Source organism: Podarcis vaucheri (assembly GCF_965113315.1).
Source record: "Podarcis vaucheri genome assembly, chromosome: 14".
Lineage (NCBI taxonomy): Eukaryota > Metazoa > Chordata > Lepidosauria > Squamata > Lacertidae > Podarcis > Podarcis vaucheri.
In genome coordinates, this window is record NC_138752.1 from 49,108,923 (window position 1) to 49,120,984 (window position 12,062).

Genomic DNA, 12,062 nt, shown 5'->3' on the forward strand with positions numbered 1-12,062 from the left:
TTTTTTTTTTTAAGGAAGGCAAGACGCCGCCGGGCTTTTCTCTTTCCACTCCCTCAGTCGCTCCTCGCTCGCTCCGCCGCGTCGCGGGGAGACGGCGCGGCGCAGGGGACAAAACGCGTTTGTGATGCTGATTGGCCGCGTCTGGTAGCTCCTCCCCCGCGCTCCCCCCTGACGTAGCAAGATGGCGGCGCCCATGAGCGTGGGTGAATAAGGAAGTGGGCGGGCGAGCAAAAAAAGGAAGATTTTGAGGGTGGAAAGGAAGAGGGTTTTAAAAATTATTGTTATTTTAACCTTTATTGAGTTGGCTTCGGGGGCTTCTCATTTGTACTGCCTAGGGAAATCTCACTATAATTCCTTTGGAGCCAAGAGAGGGTCTACATAAGGGGCTGTCCTTGTGTCCCACGACATAAATTTCCCCTAGCGCAGCCTGCTGCCGAGACCTCCTTTTATCTCCCCCCCTTTTAAAAACAACCCCCCCCACAATACCCTCCAGGCCTCTTCCCATGTTTAGAGAGCCTAGCTCTAGTTTGCTGTGTCCTTAAAATATACGTTTATAAACTTAGGTTAGCTTTTTATGATGATACCTTTATCCATAACACATAAGGAAAGGCGAAGCTACTTCTGAAGAATCGCTCGTGGTTGCTTGGTCCCTTTCTTTGCCCCCATTACCCCAAATTATTATTATTATTTATTAAATTTACCAAATACCAGAATGTGGTGGGGTGGTTTACAGCGCCTGTCATCAAGACACTCCCTTGTGGTCGGGCGTCTCTGGCCATCTGTCTTCGTTCGTGGTCCAGTGTTATTGCAAGTGGAGTCAAGACGGCCATACACACCGCAGGCAGGTAAGAATTAAGGTTGCAGGCTGATCCTGGCTTTGCAGTGGTTGGGATTCATACTTTTTGATGGCTAGGATTGGAAAGCAGGAAACGCAGCATTGAGACAGTGCATTGTTACATGTAGCTCAGTGCCATTTATGGTGCCTGGCAGCTGCTAACTATAAAGTATTTCAGTTGGGTCTTTCTTAGTTTACCTGGAGTTTCTGGGAATTCAAAATGGAATGAGATTTTGCATCTAAAGTATGGCATGTGTTCTACCTCAGAGCTATAAAAGGTAAAGGTACCCCTGCCCGAACGGGCCAGTCTTGACAGACTCTGGGGTTTGTGCGCCCATCTCACTCAAGAGGCCGGGGGCCAGCGCTGTCCGGAGACACTTCCGGGTCACGTGGCCAGCGTGACAAAGCTGCATCTGGCGAGCCAGCACAGCACACAGAACGCCGTTTACCTTCCCGCTGGTAAGCGGTACCTATTTATCTACTTGCACCCGGGGGTGCTTTCGAACTGCTAGGTTGGCAGGCGCTGGGACCGAGCAGCGGGAGCGCACCCCGCCGCGGGGATTCGAACCGCCGACCTTTCGATCTACAAGCCCTAGGCGCTGAGGCTTTTACCCACAGCGCCACCCGCGTCCTACCTCAGAGCTATAGCCTTTCTTAAATTAGTAACAGGTAATGTTTTTTGGGCCAAGGGCTACATGGTCTCCTTAGTCAGTTCCCTCAGAACCTGTATGCCAGAAGTAGAGGTGGCCAGAAGAGGCTGCATGCAAACAAACTGCTAACCCATGCAGAAGTCTACTTTATGTGCCATGCCTATTTTAATTCTTTTTTCTTATCACTGCTACTGAAGATTGGTGGGGGAGAAAATTTTGCGGGGTGGGGGGCCTGCAACAGAACCTCAGACGGGGATTGAGCTACCCCAGCCTTAAATATTTCTCCACCCCCACCCCCCGAAAAAAGTGTATGTATGTAGTTTTCAGGTGTCATTTTCTCACAGTAGCAAACAGAATGCCTCTAGGATGCCCACAAGTTGGTCATAAAATAGATAATAAAGATAATAGGCTTCCCTCATTGTTGCTGTTTTAACTGCTACCATTCACCATGTTGCCTTAGAACCTGCAGATTTCATTCTGGCACCACACATTCTACACATATCCATTGATAGATGTATCTGTTGTGATAAAGCCGAGTGTGCAGTGGGTTGCGTGTGTGATCTGATCTGGTTTTAAGCCTTTCACAGAATCTTAAGAGTTGATAAAGTCTTAGGACCTGGATGGTTTTTTGATCTCCCTTCACACTGGTGACAATTATCCTGCTGTATTGATCATTAAGACAGAGCCATGCTACTTATAAGTTTGGTTTCTCTCTTCTGTGAAGGCTTAAATGTACCCTCCTTGATAACAAATGATGTCTTTAGAAGACTTTAGAACTCAGCATGTGCTTTCTACAAACAAGGAACAGCAGCTTACTATCAATGGTTACAGATGCAGAAGTTCTTTTTTTCTTTTGCAGCTAGAGGGAGCTCTCTTTCAATCTGATGGCATCTAACATCTGCAGGCAATGCATTCTGGGAGATGTAATTCACTGAGAAAATGGGCTGGACAAAGTCATTAAAATGATGTTGGTTGGCAGCTGATAGGCAGAAAGTCAGTGGAAAGAGTGGCAGCTCCTCTGGGATGCTTGGCTCCACTCGCTTACATTTTAGACAGTGAGCTACACCATGTATTGTATGTAAAATACATTGACCATTTATTACAGTATCTTATCCCAAAGGTTGTTTTCTAAGAGATACATTTAAAATTGGTGGTTCTTGAGCTACCTGCACTCTCTTTTCTTTTATCTGTGGTACTTCACTGCCTCTGCAAAACATATACTGGCACATATAAATGCATATTAAAAATTAGATTGCTAGCAGTTAAGCAATGGATGAAGAGAATAAAAACCTAACTTTGCAAAGTTCATCATAGATAGCCATGGTGGTAGGGAGGGTCAAGCATTCCAGAGCACTGACTGTTGTGTATCTTTGAACAGAAAGATTCATATTGATTCAGTAATTGCAGGAGTGGGGAAAGAAACCAATACAATGTAAAGAAAGAACATAAGAAGAATGTGCTGGATCAGGCCAACAGCCCATATAGTCCAGCATCCTGTTCTCACAGTGGCCAACCAGATGCCCGTGGGAAACCCTCAAGCAGGATCTGATCCCAAGAGCACTCTTTCCTCCTGTGTTCTCAAGCAGCTGGTATTCAGAAGCATTACTACACCCGGGCCTTATTGATTTCAGTGGATCTGGACATATCTACATTTGTCTGGATCGTGAACATTGGATATGTACATATTTTATTTACAGTGGTGCCTCGCAAGACGAAAAGAATCCGTTCTGTGATTCTCTTCGTCTAGCGGTTTTTTCGTCTTGCGAAGCAAGCCCATTGGCGGATTAGCGCTATTAGCGGCTTTTAGCGGCTTATCAGCTTATCAGATCAGCTGATAAGCGGCTTAGAAAAGGGGGGGGAGGAAAAAAACCCTGCAGGAACTCGCAAGACATTTTTGTCTTGCGAAGCAAGCCCATAGGAGATTCGTTTTGCGAAGCACCTCCAAAACGGAAAACTCTTTCGTCTAGCGAGTTTTCTGTCTTGCGAGGCATTCGTCTTGCGGGGCACCACTGTATTTCTTAAATAGAGATATGTATTTTTCTTGCAGAAAGGAAAAGGTTCTACCAGAATGTCAGCATCTCCCAAGGTGAAGGTGAGCACCTCTGTGTACTGTAGTTTGTCTGTCGTGCAGATGTTTGGAACAGGCTCATCTGGACTTCTTCTCCATCCCAGCTCAAGGTTATGTTAAGGTGAAAGGCAGAGACTTTGCCGAGGTGAGCTTTGTAGTGGAACAGGTGGAGCCACGCCTTCCACGCTGGCTCCTGTGTGTTGCAAAAGATTCTAATGCACCTAGAAGAGGGATATTGCAACACATTCAGGAAAAGTTTTACTCAGGCTTTGGCAAATCTTTGGTGGAAGAGAGTCCTGTTTGTGAGGTGGCTGTAGAAAACTTTGATACCTTCATATGTGGCTCCAATGTCAGGATGTTTTCACTGCAATTGAAAGCACACATGTTTACACTGGTATTTTTTCTGACCATTCATATAATTTTGCTGTCACTGTTTGACCTTGTTTTATTGAAACATTTTGTTTTTCTTATGTTTGTTTTGGACCACCTTGGTATTGTTTGCTGAAATTGAAGGGTGGGGGAAATTAAATCAATAAATGAAGTGTTTAGTTATTGTTAAGAAAGCTATTTACTGGTTTTTAGCGATAGGGTATGAGTAGGACAGTGTTTCTCAAACTTGGGTCCCCAGCTTGTTGGACTACCACTCCCATCATCCCTAGCTAGCATGACCAGTTGTCTGGGATGATGGGAGTGGTAGTCCAACTACAGCTGGGGACCCAAGTTTGAGAAACACTGGAGTAGGAACTTCCATTATGGCACCATTCAAGAATTTAATATTGGATGCAGAATTCGTCACTGTGAGACTCAACTTCTCAAATAAATGAAACCCATCACAAGCCACTGGTCCTTAAAATTGCAAAGAGTGACTGGACAGTGTGAAGGTAGTGTCCAGCAGAATCTCAAAAGCTGCAGGCTTAGTGGGTTTTTCTTAACCTTTCTTCTTCAGGTGGCTTTGAAATCAACTTGGACCACCGAAAACTGAAAACCCCCCAAGCCAAGCTCTTCACGGTGCCGAGTGAGACTCTGGCTCTGGCTGTGGCGACCGAATGGGACTCTCAGCGGGACACCATCAAGTTCTACACAATGCACCTGGTGTGTGAAGGAGAGTGTGGGGCATGTGAACAAACAAATGGAGGGTTGAAATTGCAGCCAATCTGTTATCTTTGAGTTGTTAGGCAGAGCAGGATGTGCACATGGTAGCTAATGTAGGCTAATGTTTGACTGAACCGTATAAATCAGATTGCAGGTGGGAGATACAGTTTTGAGTACTCCACTCAACTATGCCTGCATGTTGTGCTTTGTGTTTCTTAAGACCCTACAAAGTGGCAGGTCGGGATAGATGGCCCAGCTAGCTCCACATTGTGCTATTTTTCTGCGTTTCACCTTTTGCAACCTGCTGCCCTCCAGTTATTTTGAACTACAGTGGTACCTCGGTTTAAGAACAGCCCTCTTTATGAACTATTCGGTTTACGAACTCCGCAAAACCAGAAGTAATGTCTCGATTTGCGAAATTTACCTTGGTCTAACAATAGAATCGGAACAGTCGAAGGGCACTGGCAGTGGGAGGCCTCATTAGGGAAAGCACGCCTTGGTTTAAGAATGGTTTCGGTTTAAGAACGGACTTCTGGAACAGATTAAGTGTGTAAACCAAGGTACCGCTGTATAGCTTTCATCAGCCTCTACCAAACTTGTTGTGCTGCCTGGAGCTAATGGGAATTGTGGTCCAAAACAGAAAGGCACCAGGTTGGAGTAAGCGGCTGTTGCAAGGACTTTTGTACAGGGAGTATGGCCATATTGATACAAGCTGTTTTACAACTTCAGAGCTTGTGGGGAGACTTAAATGGGGAATTGGCTGTTTCACAGCTTCAGCTGTGTCACTCTGCTAGTCTAGCTCTCGATTTCTGTAGCTTCTTTCTTGCCTTTCAGACAACCTTGTGCAACACAGCTTTGGACAACCCGTCGCAGCGAAGCAAAGATCAGCTCATCAAGGCAGCTGTGAAATTCTTGGAGACGGACACAGTTTGGTAGAAATGCATTCTGGGAAGGGGCTCCCTTAAAACCTGGATCTTAAAAAATTATCTGATCAGGGAATGAGAAAACCAGTGTTTCTGCAGTCACTGTGTAGTGGGTATGAATGAAAAATCCACTGCCACATTGAAGTAGAAACTGAAGTACCTCTCCTAGTGCAGATAAATCCTCATTTATTGAATTCTACCTCATTGTTATAATCTCCATAAGATTGGCTGACCATTTTAGGTCGAGGGGCCTCATCACCCCATTGCATCCCAGATGTGGTCACCCCAGAGGTGGCATGTTCACATATGCAAGTGTGCAAGCACACCAGAGGGTGTCTGCTCTCCTCAATTATCTCCCGCTTGGACTACTGCAGTGCACTCTATGTGGGGCTACCTTTGAAGGTGACTCGGAACTGCAACTAGCTAGACTGGTGACTGGGAGTGGTCGCTGAGACCATAAAACACCAGTCCTGAGAGATCTGCATTGGCTCCCAATACGTTTCCAACCACAATTCAAAGTGTTGGTGCTGACCTTGAAAGCCTTAAATGGCCTTGGTCCTGTATACCTGAAGGAGCATCTCCACCCCCATTGTCCAACCCGGACACTGAGCTCCAGCGCCGAGGGCCTTCTGGCGGGTCCCTCACTGCAAGAAGTAAGGAAGCAGACAGAGGGCTTTCTCGGTGGTGGCGCCCACCCTGTGGAACAACCTCCCATCAGATGTCAAGGAAATAAACAACTATCTGACATTTAGAAGACATCTGAAGGCTAGGGAAGTTTTTAATGACTGATGTTTTAATGTTTTTTTAACCTTCTGTTGGAAGCCGGATGGGCGGCATAGAAATAATAAATTATTATTTTTACTCAGCTGAACCATGTAGAGCAGCAGAGAAGCGGGACAGATACTTTTCTCCCCATCATGAGGTGGAAAATTGTACTCTCTGTCCTTCAAATGATCAGTCTGAAGAGTAGATAGTGACTATCTTATCCATCACAAAGCTGGGCTGGGCAGGATGGTTGCTGTTCATCAGCCGAGCCCCACAATGTTGCTGCCCACCATCACTTTGGCTTCGCTGGCGGGAGGAGGGGAATTATTGGAGAACTTGAGAGACACCCCCCACACTTGCTTTTACTCAGGAAGGACCATGAGTAACAGTACCATGCCACAGCTGGGACAGCATAGTCAACTTGAAAATTTTAGAGGGCATTTGTGTGTGTGATAAAATTGGGATTCACAGCTTTTTTGTCAGGAATTAGAAAAGCAGGATTGAACCTTGGGAGGTGCTAGGCACAGGTGCAATCTTAGCTGTGTGGAACCTAATCCTGTTGTGCTTGATGGTCCTTTTTTTTGCTTTGCTTCCATGGTATTCCAGCTACCGGGTGGAAGAGCCTCCTGCCTTGGTGGAACTGCAGAAGAATGAGTGGGATCCCATAATCGAGTGGGCAGAGAGAAGGTAAGTTCAAGCAAAAAGTCAGTGCCAGGGAATTGCTGATGATGCACAGACACACCCTTGTCCCCAGAGGATACTTGTGGCTCAGGGCACGAAAGTTAAAACTGTGTTGGTTGTGGAGCTATTTAGATTTCTTAGGCCCATTTTTGAGCCTAGGGAAGACAGGTGGAGAGGAGAAAGGAATTCAACACTCTTGGCTGCCAACTTCCTCCTCCAAAGATATGTTGAAGGACTATCACTTTCTAAACTTCTGTTAGCTAGATAGGTACTGTATTTTTTGCTCTATAAGATGCACCAGACCACAAGGCGCACCTAGTTTTTGGAGGAGGAAAACAAGAAAAAAAATATTCTGAATCCCAGAAGCCAGAACAGCAAGAGGGATCGCTGTGTAGCGAAAGCAGCGATCCCTCTTGCTGTTCTGGCTTCTGGGATAGCTGCGCAGCCTGCATTCGCTCCATAAGATGCACACACATTTCCCCTTACTTTTTTAGGAGGGAAAAAGTGAGTCTTATAGAGCAAAAAATACGGTATTTTTTGTGCGTGTGTTCTAGATAAAAACTGAAGGTGCATTTGCTCGTACAATGGCAACAGGCTTATTTTTTTAGAGGGTTAATTTCTACCCATCCCCCATGTTTCCTGTATGAGTACCTAATCTTGAGTGCTCACAAAAAATCTACATACACACAGAGACTTTGCATAGGCTGCATGTGGCTTTGGAGGGATGTTTTTGAGGTTCTTGGATGTGACAGGATTCCTTTGTATATATCTCAACTTTTTACAAATGTATTTATGGTGACTTTTATATATATGTGTGTGTGTATGTGTGTGTGTGTGTATGGGGAGGGCGGGATATAAATAAAATTTATTATTATTATTATTATATAAATGAAATACAGAGCCCCCTCCATATAAATAAATAAAAATCAGCCTTGCAACAAAATTGACCAGAAACCCAGAGGCTAAAAAACAACCAGAGATACTTTTCTCAATGAAAACATTCTGGGTTTGCTCAAGAGTGTGGCCTATCTAAGCTCTGCTCTGCTTGCAGGTACAATGTTGTGATTGGCTCATCAACAAGCATCATGGGTCCCAGCATCCCGCAGAGCACGAAGGACACCTTTGTCAGCCACCTGGCATCGTATAACAGCTGGGCCCTTCAAGGTAAAAGGAGGGCTGTGTCCTGGGACTGTCTGCTGTCAGTCCTACGCCATACCCTGCATCTGCCGGTTTTCTGCTTTAGCCAGAAATGTATTTTGAGGTTAAGAATTCTTTGGTTGCTATCCCACCATGTGAGTGGGAGAGGCACACTGGGGCACCTTTCTGCATTTTTAAGAGAGACTTATTTATTTTTTTAAAGAAGAGCTCTGCAGGTTATGGTTCAGCATCCTGCTTCCCACAGTGGCCAATTAGTGGCCTCTGAGAAGCCCACAAGCTGGATGTAGAGGCAACAGCCCCCTCCTGTTTATCCCCAGCAATGAGTATTCAGGGATAGACTGCCTCTGAATATGGAAGTTGCATTTAGATGGCTGTGGACAGGCCTCTTCCTTCTCCATGTCCAATCTGATGTGAGCACAACAGTAAAAAATGTGGGATACGAATCTAAAAAAAACAAAATAATTGTTATTTTGAAGCTGTTTAAGCAGGGCTGTCTTAAGCATATCCGGCGCCTAGGTGCAAAGATCCCTCCGGCGTGGCCCCCCAGTTTCCCAGAGTTGTCGACCTTTCCCCAAGCCTTCTGCGGGGATCACTCTCCTCCCACGGAGGCTTGGGAAGGAAGCTGCATGCCTGCCAGCCCTATGGTTGACAGGGCACAGCTAGTGGGCGTGCAGGGAAAGGGGAGGCCGCCCGCAAAGCCGCACAGCTCCCCCACTCGCTGGGGCGCCCCAAGAGGCCAGCGCCCTGGCGCAGCGCGCCAGTAGGCCCAATAGGAAAGACGGCTCTGTGTTTAAGCAACAGTTTTCTTGTCTGGTCCTGAATCTACAGCCCTCAATTTTAATCCTGGTATTGTGAGGGAAGCAGAAAAACATATTTTTTCTGTGTATAACACGCGCCCCCCCCCCTGTATAAGACTCCCCTAATTTTGGGGACTCAAAATTAAGAAAATGGGGGAAAATTGCCCAGAGTTGTAGAGTTTATTTTAGAGTTGTACAGTCTGTCCCCGCACCGGCAGAAGCCACCAAACACACCACCCTATTGACGCAGCGACAGCCAATCAACACCAGCCCTTGCCACAGCCACCAATAACACGACAATCTCTGGCTCGCGGCATTAAACATATTTTAATAAAAAACCCTTGTCTTATACACGGAAAAGTACAGTATCTTTTTTCAGGTAGTACAGCATGTTAACAAAATGTCTGCTGTGTCCATTTGAGCCACCTTTGTTTTCCTACTTGGTCTCCAGTAAAGGAAAGAGAGAAATCTGAATGCTGCAGCCGAATAGGTCCTATTTTCTTAGGCAGGAATAATCAGGATGGGGCATTAGGTGTCTCCTCACCTTTTCTTGACTGCTCTTCTTGTTGCCCAAGATTGATTTGCACAAGAAAATGACAGGTTTCCTTCCCTCCTTCTTTCTGGTTTGGGGTGTTTCCCCCTCTTGCTAGGCATAGAATACATGATCACCCAGCTGAAGTCTCTGGTTCTCTCGATGAGCCTGCTCGACAAGCACCTCACGGTGGAGCAAGCTGTCCTACTATCTCGTCTGGAGGAAGAATACCAGGTAAACCTCGTTGTGACAGAGATCTGGGGCTTTGGGGCCAAGTTAATTTAGGGACCGTCTGCTCCCATGATGCGCTTGCCTGCCAGATAAGACCAGCCTGTGGCTCTGGAAAAATGTTTATGACACTGATGGATTCAGTTCTATATCACACCTTTTAACAAAAACAGCTAAGGTGACTTTTCTAAAAATAAATACCTAATGAAATAAAGGCCCTCCCCCCAATAAAATCAGCGTTGCAACAAAACCGAGCACAGCAATAGATCCCAGAGGCTAAAAACAGCAGCAGCTACATAATAAATCAAGGTATTCTGGGTTTGCTCAAGAGCGTGGCAAATCTTCTTTTAATAATAATAATAATAATAATAATAATAATAATAATAATAATAATTAAAGCTTTTTCATAATACAGTAAGAAAAGAAACTAATCTAAATAAAAACAAAAACAGCAAGAGAGAGAAAAGAAAAGAGTGGCAAATCTAAGCTCTGCTTTGCCTCCAGCTATGGTGTTGTGCTCTATTTCCAGTGAGGGTCTGATTATTCTTCTCATCTTCCTTCAGATCCAGCGCTGGGGGAACGTTGAGTGGGCCCACGACTATGACATGTACGAACTTCGGGCCCGCACGGCTGCTGCTGCCCTTTTCGTTCAGCTTTGCTTAGAGAATTCCACGGTCAAGCACAAGCTGCTGCAGGACTGAGACTCTGGGGCGGACAAGGAATGGGCGCCGGTGGCACTGGGCAGACCTGCAAAACATCCAGGACCAACTGAGCGGCGGGCGGAGAAGGTGGAGAAGAGAGGGAACTGGTGTTGGTGGGGTGATGGAATCGCACTACTCGTCCAAGGCTGACCTGGCGATAGCGGTGATGCTGATGGGCGTTAGACTGACTGGGTGTGGCGATTCTCCCTGAACGAGGGGGCAGGAATGCCTGGCATCCGTTTCCTTCTGTTCATCCTGAACCTAGCCCTTGGCACATCCAAGCAGACTTCCCTTCTTCATACTACACACCCTGTCCTCCAACTCTTCCAGGCTGAGAGTCCTGGCCTTCTGCCAGGATCCTTAGATGCCCCCAAGTTGTGAATTCCAAGGAGGAAATCTTCATTCCTGGAAGGCACCGTCCAGCTGCGGCTATTTTGTACCATTGTGGCCCACCACCCAACTTGATTGGAATCTGGACCACTCAGTGGTGGGCAGTTGTGGCGCAGCCTCACCTCTTACCCAAGGTGGTGGCTCACTAGGGGCTCCTGGCAAATCAAGAGAGAGCAGTCAATCCCTTTGCTTCTCTCCAAACGAGAATGGCTTCCACTGTGGGCATCAGTGCTCCCCCATTTGGAAGTAAGTGGGGTCTTGGCAGCCTCCGTTGCACAAGGGGCGAAGATGTGAAACGGCTGCTGGGTACTTTGGACAGCATGGAGGGGCGTAGGCACCTATTTGACCTCTCAGCAGGCGAATCATGGCTGCTTTTATAGCAAAGGTGGTATGATGCTAATCTGGTGCATTTGCACTGTCCTGCCCTCCTGGCTGCCTCTCCCCCCTCCTTGCATTAAGCTGCAGCAGCAAGTTATCTGCAGTTGGAGGGGGCTGAAACCTAGGCCAGAACCAGAGTTAAGTCTCCCTGTATCCCCCTAACCATTGCATGTCCTCCCATAGTTTCATAGCAGGCATTTGTGTCTCCAAAGAAGCCAGAGCCTGTTATGGCGGTTGTTTTCACCCCTTTGTGTACCCAGCAGAGAAAAATGCATTCTTTCCCCCTCCCTTACAATTTGATTAAATATTCCTGTTTGGTGCCTCTACATGCAGTATGGATTTGTGTGTGTGTGTGTGTGTGTGTGTGTGTGTGTGCGCGCGCGCGCATTTGTTTGTTTAAAAGGAGCTGGTTTCAGTGCCAGAGCTCTCTGGCCCAAATATTTGCTTTGCAGCTGCTCCAAGTTCAGCTAAAGTGAAAAGAATTTGGGTTGCAGAGCTGGATCCCTGGAGAGCTAATCTGGGTAAAGACCATTCTAGGCAAAGCTGGTCTGAACCTGATTTCTGGGCTTAGGTTGACCTATAAGAGAATGCAGTGAGAGAGCAGGACTGTGTGGAGGGGGCCGGCCAAGGCAGCTGTGGTCAAAACCCTGTAGGTTCTGGCCATTCTCAGACCTGGGGGTTATCAGCTTTGTCCATTGGTTGATGGATACACCTGCCTTTAGGAAAACAGGAATGGGAATTTTACAGAAACAATGGCAAAGTCCAAGCACATGACGACGAGGATGCTATGATTTTTAAGGGAAAAGTTCAAGGTCCCCCCCCCAAAAAATGGGGCTGTGATTCTGCCCAGCTGTTCTGCAGTCT

At 46.5% G+C, this 12,062-nt stretch overlaps 1 protein-coding gene across 1 annotated transcript; it reads left to right on the top strand.

Moving 5' to 3' along the window:
* The first annotated feature begins 177 nt into the window (after positions 1–177).
* On the top strand, positions 178–10,845 carry ATPAF2 (ATP synthase mitochondrial F1 complex assembly factor 2). The gene is made up of 8 exons (XM_082199912.1): positions 178–845; positions 3,533–3,577; positions 4,500–4,645; positions 5,480–5,577; positions 6,940–7,020; positions 8,066–8,178; positions 9,620–9,735; positions 10,293–10,845. The coding sequence occupies exons 1-8, from the start codon at positions 713–715 to the stop codon at positions 10,428–10,430; spliced, it is 870 nt and encodes a 289-aa protein (XP_082056038.1). The 5' UTR covers positions 178–712; the 3' UTR covers positions 10,431–10,845.
* Positions 10,846–12,062: the final 1,217 nt, after the last annotated feature.

Bases quoted from the DNA above. Each gene is read 5' to 3' on its own strand.
- ATPAF2 (XM_082199912.1), top strand. From the start codon at position 713: ATGTGGTGGGGTGGTTTACAGCGCCTGTCATCAAGACACTCCCTTGTG. The intron at 4,646-5,479 runs GTGTGTGAAGGA...CTTGCCTTTCAG, and splicing joins AGTTCTACACAATGCACCTG to ACAACCTTGTGCAACACAGC. The intron at 7,021-8,065 runs GTAAGTTCAAGC...CTCTGCTTGCAG, and splicing joins ATCGAGTGGGCAGAGAGAAG to GTACAATGTTGTGATTGGCT.